This window comes from Pristiophorus japonicus, chromosome 20 (assembly GCF_044704955.1).
Source record: "Pristiophorus japonicus isolate sPriJap1 chromosome 20, sPriJap1.hap1, whole genome shotgun sequence".
In the NCBI taxonomy this organism is placed as follows: Eukaryota; Metazoa; Chordata; class Chondrichthyes; family Pristiophoridae; genus Pristiophorus; species Pristiophorus japonicus.
This window is the reverse complement of record NC_091996.1, coordinates 8,002,422-8,018,634: the sequence shown is the minus strand read 5'-3', so window position 1 is coordinate 8,018,634 and position 16,213 is coordinate 8,002,422. Positions and strand designations below refer to the sequence as shown.

General features: G+C 44.2%; 1 protein-coding gene across 1 annotated transcript in view; it reads left to right on the top strand.

The window, feature by feature from the left end:
- The window catches only part of col27a1b (collagen, type XXVII, alpha 1b), a 740,056-nt gene that overhangs the window by 637,176 nt on the left and 86,667 nt on the right, over positions 1 to 16,213 (top strand). Inside the window, exons 38-41 of the mRNA XM_070863596.1 lie at positions 5,781 to 5,834; positions 7,564 to 7,671; positions 8,716 to 8,769; positions 14,017 to 14,070. Coding sequence (XP_070719697.1) covers positions 5,781 to 5,834; positions 7,564 to 7,671; positions 8,716 to 8,769; positions 14,017 to 14,070 — 270 coding nt within the window. The remainder of the gene's footprint in view (positions 1 to 5,780; positions 5,835 to 7,563; positions 7,672 to 8,715; positions 8,770 to 14,016; positions 14,071 to 16,213) is intronic.

Sequence of the window (16,213 nt, the reverse complement as noted above, 5' to 3'; positions counted from 1 at the left end):
TTTACAGATTTCTTCATTGACTTCTAGAGGCGATTTTAACCCTACTCGCTCAGCAGTTTAAAATCAACCTGTCCGAAAGCCACCATGATCACAGCATCTGCAATTTTAACCAGAGCAGGCAGCAAGAACACGCGCCCAGAGCCAACAGTGTCCTTCTTTACTTGTGCATGTTGCGGCCCGATGACATAATTGAGATCCGACTGTAATTTTAACTTTGGCCTGAGCGGGGAATCCACCTGGAGTTAAAATCGGGGAGACCCCCATTCATTGCCAAAATTTACAGCACAGAAGGAGACCATTCAGCCCATCGAGTCCATGCCGGCCAACAAAGAGCTATCCAGCCTAATCCCACTTTCCAGCTCATGGTCCGTAGCCCTGTAGGTTACGGCACTTCAAGTGCACATCCAAGTACTTTTAAAATGTGGTGAAGGGTTTCTGCCTCTACCACCCTTTCAGGCAGTGAGTTCCAGACCCCCACCACCCTCTGGGTGAAAACATTTCTCCTCAACTGCCCTCTAAACCTCCTACCAATGCCCCCCAGTTATTGACCTCTATGCTAAGGGAAATAGGTCTTTCATATCCACTCTATCTAGCCTATCTAGAAAGAAATGGTGTCTGCATAACTTTTACACATTTTCATTCAAGGGGGATTCTTTGTCGTTATTGGAGCGAAGAAGATCGTAGCAGAGTGGTGTGGCAGAGATGCTTCACATGACGTCACGCGCAAGCAATGCTACGATCGCTCTGCAGTGCAAGCGATATCATCACGTTGCATGTTTGAGGCAAATGGAACAACTCCCCCAACAACTTTTAAAGCATAATAACATTCCCATTTAGAAGCTGTAACTCCTGTACATACAAAACCTGTGTTTGTAGGCATTATGGTATAGGAGATTAATCAAATCTGTGCAGACAGTACATATATTTTACATATGTAAATTATATTAACTTAACATCCAGTGTACAAGTGGCACCTTTCCCCAATATTTAGACAACATTAATTTAGATAATGTTAAATCATTCATGAAGCTGCCGTCTGTACATATAATTTTACAGAAAAATTTTTTTTTTTGCCTTTATCTAAAGTGTACCGTTTAGAAGTGTACCGCACAATGTCAGCTGTGGCTCAGTGGGTAGCACACTTGCCTCTGAGTCAGAAGGTTGTGGGTTCAAGACCCCACTCCAGGAACTTGAGCACATAAATCTAAGCTGAAAATCCAGTGCAGTGCTGAGGGAGTGCTGCACTGTCGGAGGTGCCGTCTTTCAGATGAAACGTTAAACCGAGGCCCCGTTTGCTCTCTCAGGTGGACATAAAAGATCCCATGGCACTATTTCGAAGAAGAGCAGGGGAGTTATCCCCGGTGTCCTGGCCAATATTTATCCCTCAATCAATATAACAAAAACAGATTATCTGGGTCATTATCACATTGCTGTGTGTGGGAACTTGCTGTATGCAAATTGGCTGCCCCATTTCCCACATTACAACAGTGACTACACTCCAAAAGTACTTCATTGGTTGTAAAGCGCTTTGAAACGTCCAATGGTCGGGAAAGGTGTTATCTAAATGCAGGTTTTTTTCTTTTAGGAAGTTCTAAATAGGAAATGGGAAAAACTCTACCTCTGAGTCACCAGTGCCTCTCTCTAACTTCGCAAGTCCGAGCCCTGTATGGTTTTCAGTGTCGAGTAACCAGAAGTAAAAATCAGAAACATCGTTACTACCAATAGATACAACTACCGCTGACGCACCATTAAAGATTAGTAAGAGAGAAAAGAAAGACTTGCATTAATGTAGTGCCTGTCACGACCACCGGACCTCTCAAAGCGCTTTACAGCCAATGAAGTACTTTTTGAAGTGTAGTCACTGTTATAATGTAGGATAGTACAATGCAACGTTGCATCAAGACATCAGACCGACCTGATTAAGTATGCATTGAGCAGCACTCTCTTTAAAAACCTGATATATAATCAAAATACCGTGATATTGCTGGATCAATAATATTATGCTTTGCTGGCCATGACGATATGAAGATAAAGTGACAGCTGGAATTCTGTACAGTAGAACAGTAGGAAGAGAGCAATATTTTACAATCGAGCATAACCAATCTACTCTACTCCACCAAAGGGCTCTGTAATAAGCCCCAACATTGTTATGATGTGCAATGAGAAGGCTGGCTAATGGATCAAACTGTCCCATTAACCCAATAATGGGCCCCAAATCCTGAAACTGGATTATCGGGATCGGTGTATCCTGACACTGGACTGCTGGGTCTGTGGATCATCAGTCTGGGCTGGATTCCAACCCCTATCCCAGAGAGGGTAATAAACCCATATGCATTCTGTTTGAGTTTCACCAAACCCGAGACCATAAATTCAATGGATAGCAAGAGCTCCAGAGTCCGGGAATATGGAAGTTTGCGATTGTAACTTTAATTATTTAGCAGTAATCAGTACAAAGACACCCTTGATGAGACGAGTCATTTTTTGGTTTGTTTTATTATCAAAGTGTTCATCCTTAACCCAAACTAGATTTTAGAACTTTTAGGAAATTTGACCAGAGTAATTCAGCTGGAGACGGGTAGATTCAAGAGATTCAGCAGCTGAATTTCAGACAACAGCTTTGAGTTCAGGTTCCTCAGATCCATTTTATCCTTGAACTCACTCGTTTCACTTAAGTTGACTTTCACTAGTTCTCGTCCAGAGTATTGAACAGAGTATCATACAATACTGAGGTACCCAAACACCAGGGAGTGGGGGTGGTCAGGAAGCTGGCAGAGTTCAATTCTGACCACGTGAATCATTATAACCCAATCATTATAACCCAATCTACAGAAAAGCCAGCGACCCAAACCAACATAACCCCAGCCTGTTAGCGTAATTTTTAAAAATGTATTAATTCTCGGGATGTGGGTGTCATTGGCAAGGCCGTCATTTATTGCCCATCCCGAGTTGCCCTTGAGAAGGTGGTGGTGAGCCGCCTTCTTCAACTGCTGCAGTCTTGCTGACTTTGCCATAGTGGTTTGGTACAACTGAGTGGCTTGCTAGGCCATTTCAGAGGAGCAGTTAAGAGTCTGGAGTCACATGTAGGCCAGACCGGGTAAGGACGGCATGTTTCCTTCCCTAAAGGACATTAGTGAATCAGATGGGTTTTTACGACAATCCGGTAGTTTCATGGTCACCATTACTGATACAGGTTGAACCTCTCCTGTCCGGGACTCTCTGGTCCGGAAACATCGGTGGTTCGACATTAGTTTGCGGAACTGCCGCTTTGCATGGGTGATGTCCTGGCTTCCCGCGCTTCCGCAAAGTTTGTTTATGTGCGGCCGGCAGTCCTGGCTCTCAGTGTTCTGTGCTATTATTTAGCTCTAATTTACCCCTAAATGAGAAGGAGATCAGTGAGCAGCACTCTACGGGTACCAGTAAGCCTAGGTTAGGCGTATGCTTATGTAGTGTGTTTTGGTACAGTCATTGGGAAGGTGGCTCAACCGTGGCTAACAAGGGAAATTAAGGATAGTGTTAAAACCAAGGAAGAGGCATATAAATTGGCCAGAAAAAGTAACAAACCTGAGGACTTGGAGAAATTTAGAATTCAACAGAGGAGGACCAAGGGTTTAATTAAGAGGGGGAAAATAGAGTACGAGAGGAAGCTTGCAGGGAACATAAAAACTGACTGCCAAAGCTTCTATAAATATGTGAAGAGAAAAAGATTAGTGAAGACAAATGTAGGTCCCTTGCAGTCGGATTCAGGTGAATTTATAATGGTGAACAAAGAAATGGCAGACCAATTGAATAAATACTTCGGTTCTGTCTTCACGAAGGAAGACACAAATAACCTTCTGAATGTACAAGGGGACAGTGGGTCTAGTGAGAAGGAGGAACTGAAGGATATCCTTATTAGGTGGGAAATTGTGTTAGGGAAATTGATGGGATTGAAGGCCGCTAAATCCCCGGGGCCTGATAGTCTGCATCCCAGAGTATTTAAAGAAGTGGCCCTAGAAATAGTGGATGCATTGGTGATCATTTTCCAACAGTCTATCGACTCTGGATCAGTTCCTATGGACTGGAGGGTAGCTAATGTAACACCACTTTTTTAAAAAGGCGGGAGAGTGAAAACGGGTAATTATAGACCGGTTAGCCTGACATCAGTAGTGGGGAAAATGTTGGAATCAATCACAGTGCATTTGGAAAGTAGTGACAGGATCGGTCCAAGTCACTATGGATTTATGTAAGGGAAATCCTGCTTGACGAATCTTCTGGAATTTTTTGAGGATGTAACTAGCAGAGTGGACAAGGGAGAACCAGTGAATGTGGTGTATTTGGACTTTCAAAAGGCTTTTGACAAGGTCCCGCACAAGAGATTGGCGTGCAAATTCAAAGCGCATGGAATTGGGGGTAATGTACTGACATGGATAGAGAACTGGTTGGCAGACAGGAAGCAGAGAGTCGGGATAAACGGGTCCTTTTCAGAATGGCACGCAGTGACTAGTGGAGTGCTGCAGGGCTCGATGCTGGGACCTCAGCTCTTTACAATATACATTAACGATTTGGATGAAGGAGTTGAGTGTAATATCTTCAAGTTTGCAGATGACACTAAACTGGGTGGCAGTGTGAGCTGTGAGGGAAACGCTAAGAGGCTGCAGGGTGACTTGGACAGGTTAGGTGAGTGGGCAAATGCATGGCAGATGCAGTATAATGTGGCCAAATGTGAGGTTATCCATTTTGGGGGCAAAACCACGAAGGCAGAATATTATCTGAATGGCGGCAGATTAGGAAAAGGGGAGATGCAATGAGACCTGGGTGTCATGGTTCATCAGTCATTGAAGGTTGGCATGCAGGTACAACAGGCGGTGAAGAAGGCAAATAGTATGTTGGCCTTCATAGCTAGGGGATTTGAGTATAGGAGCAGGGAGGTCTTACTGCAGTTATACAGACCCTTAGTGAGGCCTCACCTGGAATATTGTGTTCAGTTTTGGTCTCCTAATCTGAGAAAGGATGTTCTTGCTATTGAGGGAGTGCAGCGAAGGTTCACCAGACTGATTCCAGGGATGGCTGGACTGTCATATGAGAAGAGACTGGATCAACTGGGCCTTTATTCACTGGAGTTTAGAAGGATGAGAGGGGATCTCATCGAAATGTATAAGATTCTGACGGGACTGGATTGGTTAGATGCGGGAAGAATGTTCCCGATGTTGGGGAAGTCCAGAACCAGGGGACATAGTCTTCGGATAAGGGGTGGGCCATTTAGGACTGAGATGAGGAGAAACTTCTTCACTCAGGGAGTTGTTAACCTGTGGAATTCCCTGCCGCAGAGAGGCCAGTTCATTGGATATATTCAAGAGGGAGTTCGATATGGCCCTTACGGCTAAGGTGATCAAGGGGTATGGAGAGAAAGCAGGAAAGCGGTACTGAGGGAATGATCAGCCATGATCTTATTGAATGGCGGTGCAGGCTTGAAGGGCTAAATAGCCTACTCCTGCACCTATTTTCTATGTTTCTATGTCATATACTGACCTCTCGTGGTTCGGAAAATTCAGTGTTTTGGCACCGGTCAGGTCCCGAGGGTGCACAGAGGTCCAACCTGTACTAGCTTTTTATTCCAGATTTGTTTAATTAGCTGAATTTAAATTCCCCAGCTGCCATGGTGGGATTTGAACTCATGTCTCCTGGATCATTAATCCAGGCCTCCAGTCCAGTAACATAACCACTATGCTACCGTTCCCCATCAGTGATTGCTTTACGAGCTGTGCAAAATGTCCTTCATCAATGTTGTTATTCCTATCTAGGGACCTGAAGGAAAACCTGGGAAGTCTGGGGAGAGGGGAAAACCTGGCAGAAAGGTTAGTCGTGCCTATATTATTTTTAATAGTATCAAAAAAGATACATCTATTTGCTTGCTTTTACCTACACATTTATCCGACTGTTTATCTGCTTAGTTATGTTACTTATCTGCGGCATAGCTAAGACTGCCTATTTCCACCTCTGTAACATCGTCCTTCTCCGCCCTTGTCGCAGATCATCCGCTGCTGAAGCCCTCATCCATGCCTTTGTTACCTCTAGACTTGACTATTCCAAGGCACTCCTGTCTGGCCTCCCACATTCTATCCTACATAAACTTAAGCTCATCCAAAACCTGGATGCATGTATCCTAACTCACACCAAGTCCCACTCACCCATCACCCCTGTGCTCACTGATCTATATTAGCTCCTGTTTAAGCAACGCCTTGATTTCAAAATTCTCATCCTTGTTTTCAAATCCCTCCATGGCCTCGCCCCTCCCGATCTCTGTAATCTCCTCCAGCCCCACTACCCCAAGTGAAGTCTGCGCTCCTCTAATTCTGCCCCCTTGACTAGAATCACTCCACCATTTGGTGCTGTGCCTTCTGTTGCCTGGGCCCTAAGCTCTGGAACTCCCTGCCTGAACCTCTCCGCCTCTCTACTTCTCTTTCTTCCTTTAAGGTGCTCTTAATACCTACCACTTTTACCAAGCTTTTGGTCATCTATCCTAATTTCTCCTCATGTAGCTCGGTGTCAGATTTTTTGTCAGATAATATTCCTGTGAAGCGCCTTGGGAGGTTTTACTATGTCAAAAGCACTATATAAATACAAGTTGTTGTTGTTTGCAAAAAAGTGTCAGTCTGTGGTTACTTCAATGTATCTACCTCTCTGTATACTTGTCTTTCATTTATTCATGTACGTTTCCCTCATAATTTGATGCACTTTCCTGTTTATTTCTGTTTCGGCCTTCTAGATTAGTAATGTACCGTTCTAACATCCAAGAGTTAAATCCAGTTAAAAGTACCAAATCGACCCGCACCCTGATAATATATAAGTGGTAAAGAGTTGCAGAGATAGGCAGCTCGATAACTCTCGAGTCTGACTGTAGCCCTTCTCAAATGATGTCTGTTGAAGGTACCACATTCAGAACTCATATCAAAACAATGTGAAAGTTACAAGGGTGTGTCATTTCCTCGGTGACCTTGGAACAGATCCATCAACAAACTGTAAAACTATTCAATCCCTGGATGTTAATAGCATTCTTCCACCTCCCCCCACAAGCAATATTAAGATGGATGGATTTTCTGTGTAAATTATTTGTTCGCACATCATCAAAGCAAAAGCTGAATAATCGGAGATGGGTTGTGTCAGCTGTGGAGAAAAATGTTTTTTTCAATTAATTCTTGTAAATAAAAGGTATTTGCTGGGGCCAGTGCCAATGACAATGCTGAAATGGAAGGGAGGCTGCTACCTCTGGAAAAATAGCTTGTATCCCATCCAACAATAGCCACATGCCCACTCAAATCGCTTCTCCACACCCCCATCCCAGCATCCACTCTGAGGATTGTCACTGCTCAGACCATACAAAGCCCAGGTGATTTTCCTATCGCCTTCCCCTTCTAAAGTTAAATTATTTGATAAATTCCAGGTGCTTGTTTCTTGGGACTGTGCTGTTATTTGCGATTTGCACTCCCAATACCTACCTCGCCCTTTACACAGCGCGCTGGAATCACAAAAGAGCTGGCCGGTGATGAAATCCTTGTTAACCCTTTCGTGTGTTGTGCGTTGCAGGGTAGCAAAGGCCACTTCGGACATCTAGGAGAGACCGGACCCACAGGAGAGCAAGGACCCGAGGGAACCCAGGGGCCCAAGGGGTCTCGAGGAACACGAGGATCTATGGTAATCGGCTTCGTAAATACAACATGTTTTACTGAATTAAACCTCCCTGTCAATCTCTCATCCACTAAAAGCTAATAAGGAGTTAGTTCTTAACCCACGAAAGTACTGGCAGACTGTCGGTTTTTCCACAGTTAAGCACAGTCGACTTTCTGTATATTGTTTCATTTAATTGCTGCACAAAAGGTATGTTATAGTTAGGATTATTATAATAAATGATTTACCATTAATAAAGGAGACACAAATAATGCATGTTGAATCAGAAGCTATGGTGTGTAGGAGTGCAACCCACTTAATTGCCTGTGCTAGCTACAGACGAGTAAGGATGGAATATTAAATGGCAATAAGAGGCTGAAAAAGTACAATATATCATTGGCAGCGCTGAACAATTTGCGCAGAGGGGTCTGTACGCTGAACAGAGTATTGCATGCAGAGGCTTTGTATACCGAACAGTATTGCATGTGGACATTGTACATTGAGCAAGACATTGCATGCAGAGGCTTTGGACACTAGGCAGGACATTGCATGCAAATGGTCCACACACTGAATGGCACATTGTGTGCAGCAGTTCTGAATGCTGAACAGCGCAGTAGATACAGGAGGTAAACGATCATATTACAGCGTGAGACACTGGAAGATGAGGCCAGACAGACAGCATGTGTTAGTTGTGCAATACATTTCTAGAAAGGGAATATTATTGATGTGCTAATCTATGTTTATCAAAACTGATGGATTAAAATGGCATTTTATTAAAAACTTTCCTCTTGTTTTTGCAGTGTTGAGTAAAATATGTTTGTGTAAAAGTTGTCAGTACATGATGTGCTTTTCTCAGCTTGCAGTATCTGTTATCAGAAGTTCCACTGAACTTTACACATTCAGATTTACCAGGTCCTGGTCGGCACTGCAAAAGCGAAACTAACTAATGTATTTAACTTATTTTCTAATGAATGGATGAGTAAAATTATTTCAAATTTACAAAGGCACCGTTATCTCCGCTTGATTCCGGATTCAGCTGCCTGATGAGTTTTTTTCCCCCCTCTTTGGCAGGGCGCTCCTGGTCGCATGGGAGCTCAGGGTGAACTAGGGCTGGCAGGGTATGAGGTAAGGACACTTCGCTACACAGACTGTAGTAATGTTTACTCCACCGTATAACAGGAAACAGCGCAGGTCTGAAAACGAAATTGAACATTTCTCAGCTAATGCTTCTCAACCTGTAACCTTCTAAATTAACTGTGTGAGGACTGCAGTAACATCACCAGACCATCGGTTGGGGGCTAATTAGGGTGCTAATGGCGGCATGGCGATAAATTTAGTTGCGTCTGCATTCACAAAATTCATTAGCTGGGCCCCGAGTGTGGGGCTGAGCGCTAAGGGAAGCATTCCACAGCTCTGTTAGGGCGTTAAGCTGGCTGAGCAACTGAAAATCCCGAGCTAAACAGCCGGCCTCGGAACGTCCTGAGAGAGGCTTCCGTAGGGAAAAAAAAATCGGCAAAAAAACCCACCAAAAACATTCCCAATACCAAACTGACGCCACATAAACATAAAATCGCAAAAATAAAAAACAATCACAATCACCTCAGGTAGACATTCCTTCTCTCACCGCGGCCAGAACAGCTCGGACTGCCCGCTTTCCCAGGCGGTTCCACTAGGGGGCGCAGCAAGGCGCTACGGATCCCCCAGAAAACAGATTTCAAAACAGTGTCACAACCGGGGGCCGTTGCACACCGGCTCGCCGCGCCCCCCGCAAAACGGGCATCGAATGTCCTGGCGGGGCGCTGGAAGCTGATCACTCATCCATCCAGCAATGATTTCCGCCACCCATTACATAAGAACATAAGAACATAAGAATTAGGAACAGGAGTAGGCCATCCAGCCCCTCGAGCCTGCTCCGCCATTCAACAAGATCATGGCTGATCTGGCCGTGGACTCAGCTCCACTTACCCGCCCGCTCCCCGTAACCCTTAATTCCCTTATTGGTTAAAAATCTATCTATCTGTGACTTGAATACATTTAATGAGCTAGCCTCAACTGCTTTCTTGGGCAGAGAATTCCACAGATTCACAACCCTCTGGGAGAAGAAATTCCTTCTCAACTAGGTTTTAAATTGGCTCCCCCGTATTTTGAGGCTGTGCCCCCTAGTTCTAGTCTCCCCGAGCAATGGAAACAACCTCTCTGCCTTTATCTTGTCTATCCCTTTCATTATTTTAAATGTTTCTATAAGATCACCCCTCATCCTTCTGAACTCCAACGAGTAAAGACCCAGTCTACTCAATCTATCATCATAAGGTAATCCCCTCATCTCCGGAATCAGCCTAGTGAATCGTCACTGTACCCTCTCCGGGGCACGAACAGAAGCGGCAACGGACTGAATTTCTGCCCGCATGTATTCTTCTTTGTTCTTGAGATGTGGGTGATGCCTGTATGGCCACAATTAGCGCACTCGACCAGGGTAACAATTATTTTTTTTTACAACTGAGAGGCTTGCTACTCTGCTTCAGAGAGCGTAAAGGGTCATCCACAATGTAAGCATGTGCAGGCCAGAGCAAATTGGGTTGGGGGGTGGGGGCAGGATGGTGACGGGGTCCCTTCCCGGAAGGAAAGTGTCTTCTGGCACTGGCCCAGAAATGATCAGATTTATTGAATTCAATCTAACTTCCTATGGTGAGATTTGAACTCGCATCCTCTGGATTTCTAGTCCTTGACCAAAAGGCCGCCGTCATTGGCTGTTGCTGCACTGCCATGGATGCTGCCTGACCTGCTGAGTATTTCCAGCTTTTTCTGTTTTTATTTTCATATTTCCAGAATCTGTGATTTTTTTTTATATATCATAACCACTGCACCCGCTGTGCCCTAGAACACTGATGTAAAACCAAGGTGAGTATTTCATCCAGTCAGCACTATAGACTTTACTGTCTCTTCCTGCAATGTGAATGATTAAAGTACTTGTTGCTTGACATCACTCAGCAAACCAGAGGTGAATTATGTGTGTTGCGAGGGTATTAGTACCATAGAGGTTTACAGCACGGAAGGAGGCCTTTTGGTCCATTATGTCTGCATCGATTCTGTGTTAAAACAATCCAAGACTAATCCCACTGCCCCACTGCTCCAAATGTTTATCTACTCTTCCCTTGAAAGATGTAACGGCCTCTGCCTCAACTACTCCCTGTGGCAAGGTATTCCATGCTATAACCTGCCGCTGGCAAGCACATTACTGAACAGGCCTGACAAAAGTTCCCAGTATGAATCTGCACCTTTAGCAAAGGAGTGGAGAAACATTGGGCAAACAAAAAAAATGATCAAGATAGCGGATAGGTAGCCTGTGCATTCCATCAGATACTCCCTTCTACTCTTGTCATTGTGTTAATAGCATATTCTGCTTACAGTACCAGATATGAATGTGAGCCAGCCATAACAGAGGAAGAGCATCATCTGATTGATACAACATTTACTGCAATGTAACTACAAATACATTTACAGGAAGATATCGTGGAATCATAGACATTTACAGCATAGAAGGAGGCCATTCGGCCCATTGTGTCCGTGCCGGCCGACAAAGAGCTATCCAGCCTAATCCCACTTTCCAGCTCTCGGTCCGTAGCCCTGTAGGTTACGGCACTTCAGGTGCACATCCAAGTACTTTTTAAATGCTGTGAGGGTTTCTGCCTCTACCACCCTTTCAAGCAGTGAGTTCCAGACCCCCACCACCCTCTGGGTGAAAATATTTCTCCTGAAATCCCCTCAGTGACTACACTCCAAAAGTACTTCATTGGCTGTAAAGTGCTTTGAGACGTCTGGTGGTCATGAAAGGTGCTATATAAATGCAAGTTTACTTTCTCACATACCAACCTCCCCCCCCCCCCTCCCCCCCCCCCCCCACACACACACACACACACACATTTCTGAAGAGAGGCATTACCTCTGGCAAAATTGGGAAAAACTTTGGTAATTTCCTTCTGACCCCAAGGCAGTGAAGCAAGGCTCCAGGAGACAGTGGTTCTCTGTGACTCTTCACAACCTCAGCAAACTAGCAACTTACCCCTATCGTTGACAATGGCCTCTTCTCTCAGCAGCAGGTACCCATGTTGCTGGTGTATGGTGATTGAGGCAATCAACGATGCCCTCCGTTTCATTAAGTGCTTTGAACCCATAGTTACTAGGATTTACCGAGTATACAGGAACTGTTTATTGCTTCACACACTTGGGGAACCCAACTTTTACCTCATTTATCCTCTTCCTCCTTCTCTGGTTTCAGTGTCGTGATGAAATGCCACTTTATGAAACCGTTGCTTCCAGTTATTCAGCCAGGAGAGATTAGAATCCAGGCCCTTCACTCGTATTCAGTAACGTCCATAAATTTTCTGTGATAAATTCGATACATGCCCCGATACAAAAACAAAATGCCATGACAAGTCCAATTACTTCTGTATCAGATGCTGGCTTAAAGGAATCAAGAGCAAACGCATTCAGATTGGAACGCTACTTGTCATATGATAATGTTAACAAACTGATTTCAATCTTTATTATTTCAATGTGCTGACCAATTCTATTACATATTAACACTGTATCCCAAGGAGATTTAAAATCAAATTTCCCCCCCTACAGACAATAGCGAGTAATTTTAAACTAACCATCCAAGCTCCCCGGCAGGAAACTGACAAGATTGGACCAGCTGCCCGTCTTACACCTTGCTGATGTTTCTTCCAAATTGTCTTTGTTGCCACAACCTGTTTATTCAGTGGGTAGCACACTCGCCTCTGAGTCAGAGGGTTGTGAGTTCAAGTCCCATTCCAGGAAGTTGAGCACAAAAATCCAGCCTGACACTCCAGTGCTGAGGGAGTGCTACACTGTCGGAGGTGCCGTCTTTCGGATGAGCCGATAAAACCCACAGTATCCCATGGTACTATTTCAAAGAAAAGCAGGGGAGTTATCCCCAGTGTCCTGGCCAATATTTATCCCGCAATCACCATAACAAAAAAACAGATTATCTGGTTATTGTAGGGGTAAAAAGGAGGCTTCTCTCCCTCGGGGTGGATTAACTGATTTAGTTCATCGACACCTCGCCCAGCTCCAACTGTATAATGACCATGGAAGTAAACAAATGTAACCTCAGGTTTACCGGCTTTATTTCGAGCAATGGGAAGGTTCAGTCTAAACCTTCGAAATAAAAGAGTTTTCAATTATAATTTATACAGGTTTTGAAGAGGAGCTACCCTCCTACAAAATCATCAATAGGTCTATTGCTGTCAGCGAAGTTACATTGATTTGTCGACTCTTATCAGATTGGCTCTATGGTACATGCAATTGTCCATCTCCCATTATTGTGTTGTTCCATTTTGTAAGTCGCCTAGAATGACTGTACTAAAATATTGGCTTCCTTATCTCTTCCTCAGAGACTTCTAATCAAAAACTGCTGACTTTGGCTGTTTAAGTGTTACTAAGGTTAAGGATACAGTTTAACGCGTTACTGCTTTGTGCTATACCTACATAAGCAAGTTTTACATACATAGGCAGTTTCTCAGACCCTCCTAATACTGATTAGTTCACTATCTTCAGCACTGTTCTGACCACCTATTTGCAACTTCTACAATTTATCCCTTACAATTTGCAACTCTTACAATTTATCCCTTACAGTCATTATCACATTGCTGTTTGTGGGAGTTTGGTGTGCGCGTATTGGCTGCCGCGTTTCCCACATTACAACTTTGACTACACTTCAGAGGTACTTCATTGGCTGTGAAGCGCATTTGAGACGTCCAATGGTCATGAAAGGCGTTCTATAAATCTAAGTTTTTCTTTTCTTTAAATTTTCTGTGCCGGCTCGGTATTTCAGATGGTAAAGTTCGTGAGCGGCCTGTGCGGGGCCGTCCAGATTACTGCGAGGCTGCTCACGCACACACACACAGCTTAGAGGGGAACATTTCACCTACCCCGATCTTACTTTTCCTACTTTTATCAGAATGGCATATGTCTGTGTCCAAGTTGTGCCATGCGCCTTTCATGAAGGCGAAATATATGTCTGCAATAAATGTGAGACATGCCACTGATAAAGCTGGCAATCCGCTGTCTTTTTTTTTACAAGTGGCATGTCTCACATTTACCATTGTAACACACCATTGTCACATGGAGTATGCAGCCACCTTGTCACAGATTAGTATAAAGCACAGCGACCTGTACAAGAGTCACAGTTGCTACCCTTGCAGCTTTTTATCCTGTGCTGGTCATAGAGAATGTCACGATGCTTTTAATAGTAAAGTGCTGGTCTGAAATGCTGTATAACTGCTTGTACCTGAATAAACTTTAATTTGGTTGTCACTAGAAAATTGAAAACTTTTTTTTTGCCTTTCACAGGGACATAAAGGGCCACCGGGACCAAAAGGACCACCTGGTCCCAAAGGTGAAAAGGTAAAGTAGCCTCATTTTTAAACTTAGCTTTTAATTTCTCTGCAGTGAGTTAAACTGTGTTTCTGGCAGCAACAACAGAATAAAATAAACAGGGAACTGCATGCAGAGTACATCAGCCCCGCAATCTGCAGCTGCCTCTCCAATCAATTCAGTTTATACAACTCAGTCGCGATTCAGTGACCGATGCCTATCGGCCATCTCACTGACACATGCCCGAGGCTCTGAACTGTACTCACTTTCAATGTGCCTAATTAAGTCATTACACAAACGATTCTGCTCACGCTGGCCAATATCTAATTCTATACATACTGATGAGTCAGTCCGCAGTTGCACACATCTGGAAGTGAGTTTGTGCCTTGAAGGCTGGGCCGAATCAGAGATGAAACAGTCTTCACGTGCAGTAGATTGTTTTACACTTTATAGAGGCCTCTTCAGCTCTGTGAATCTTCAGCACATTGCAGTTCCCTTCAATCTTTTTCTTTTTGGTGGCAGGGGGGCGGGGGGCGGGGGGGGGGGGGGGGGAGAAATATTGTGTTTATTTTTATTGAAACTCAATATTGAGTTGTCTGTAGAGGGAGGAGCTAGAGGTGCAGTTCTGCACCTGTGATATTGTGGTTCTGAGATGCTCTGATATGGTACGGTGCAGTATCATAGAAACATAGAAAATAGGTGCAGGAGCAGGCCATTTGGCTCTTCGAGCCAGCACCACCATTCAATATGATCATGGCTGATCATGCAACTTCAGTACCCCACTCCTGCTTTCTCTCCATACCCCCTGATCCCTTTAGCTATAAGGGCCACATTTAACTCCCTTTTGAATATATCCAATGAATTGGCCTCAACAACTTTCTGTGGTAGAGAATTCCACAGGTTCACAATTCTCTGGGTGAAAAAGTTTCTCCTTATCTCGGTCCTATATGGCTTACCGCTTATCCTTAGACTGTGGCCCCTGGTTCTGGACTTCCCCAACATCGGGAACATTCTTCCTGCATCTAACCTGTCCAATCCCGTCAGAATTGTATGTGCTTCTATGAGATCCCCTCTCATTCTTCTAAATTTCAGTGAATATAAGTCTAGTCAATCCAGTCTTTCTTCATATGTCAGTCCTGGAAATCCAGGGAATCTGTCTGGTGAACCTTCACTGCACTCCCTCAATAGCAAGAATATCCTTCCTCAGATTAGGAGACCAAAACTGCACACAATACTCAAAGTGTGGTCTCACCAAGGCCTTGTACAACTGCAGTAAGACCTCCCTGCTCCTATACTCAAATCCTCTCGCTATGAAGGCCAACATGCCACTTGCTTTCTTTACTGCCTGCTGTACCTGCATGCCTACTTTCAATGACTGATGTACCATGACACCCAGGTCTCATTGCACCTCCCCTTTTACTAATCTGTCACCATTCAGATAATAATCTGCCTTCCTGTTTTTGCCACCAAAGTGGATAACCTCACATTTATCCACATTATACTGCATCTGCCATGCATTTGCCCACTCGCCTAACTTTCCAAGTCACCCTGCAGCCTCTAAGCATCCACCTCACAGCTTACAATGCCACCCAGCTTAGTGTCATCTGCAAACTTGGAGATATTACATTCAATTCCTTCGTCTAAATCATTAATATATATTGTAAATAGCTGGGAGCCAAGCACTGAACCTTGCGGTACCCCACTATCCTTTTCCTTTGTTTCCTTTGTTAGCCACGGTTGAGCCACCTTCCCCGTTTTATTTTTACACCAGACAGGGATGTACAATTGTTGTAATTCATCCATGTGATCTTTAAATGTCTGCCATTGCCTGTCCACCGTCAACCCTTTAAGTATTATTCGCCAGTCTATTCTAGCCAACACGTCGCATACCATCGAAGTTACCTATCTTTAAGTTCAGGACGCTAGTCTCTGAATTAACTGTGTCACTCTCTATCTTAATGAAGAATTCTACCATATTATGGTCACTCTTCCCCAAGGGGTCTCACACGACAAGATTGCTTAATTAATCCTCTCTCATTACACAAGACCCAGTCTAGGATGGCCTGCTCTCTAGTTGGTTCCTCGACATATTGGTCTAGAAAACCAATCTATATGTTAGCCCAATCTATATGTAGATTAAAGGCTATCCGCACAGGCCCGGGATTTGCACTTG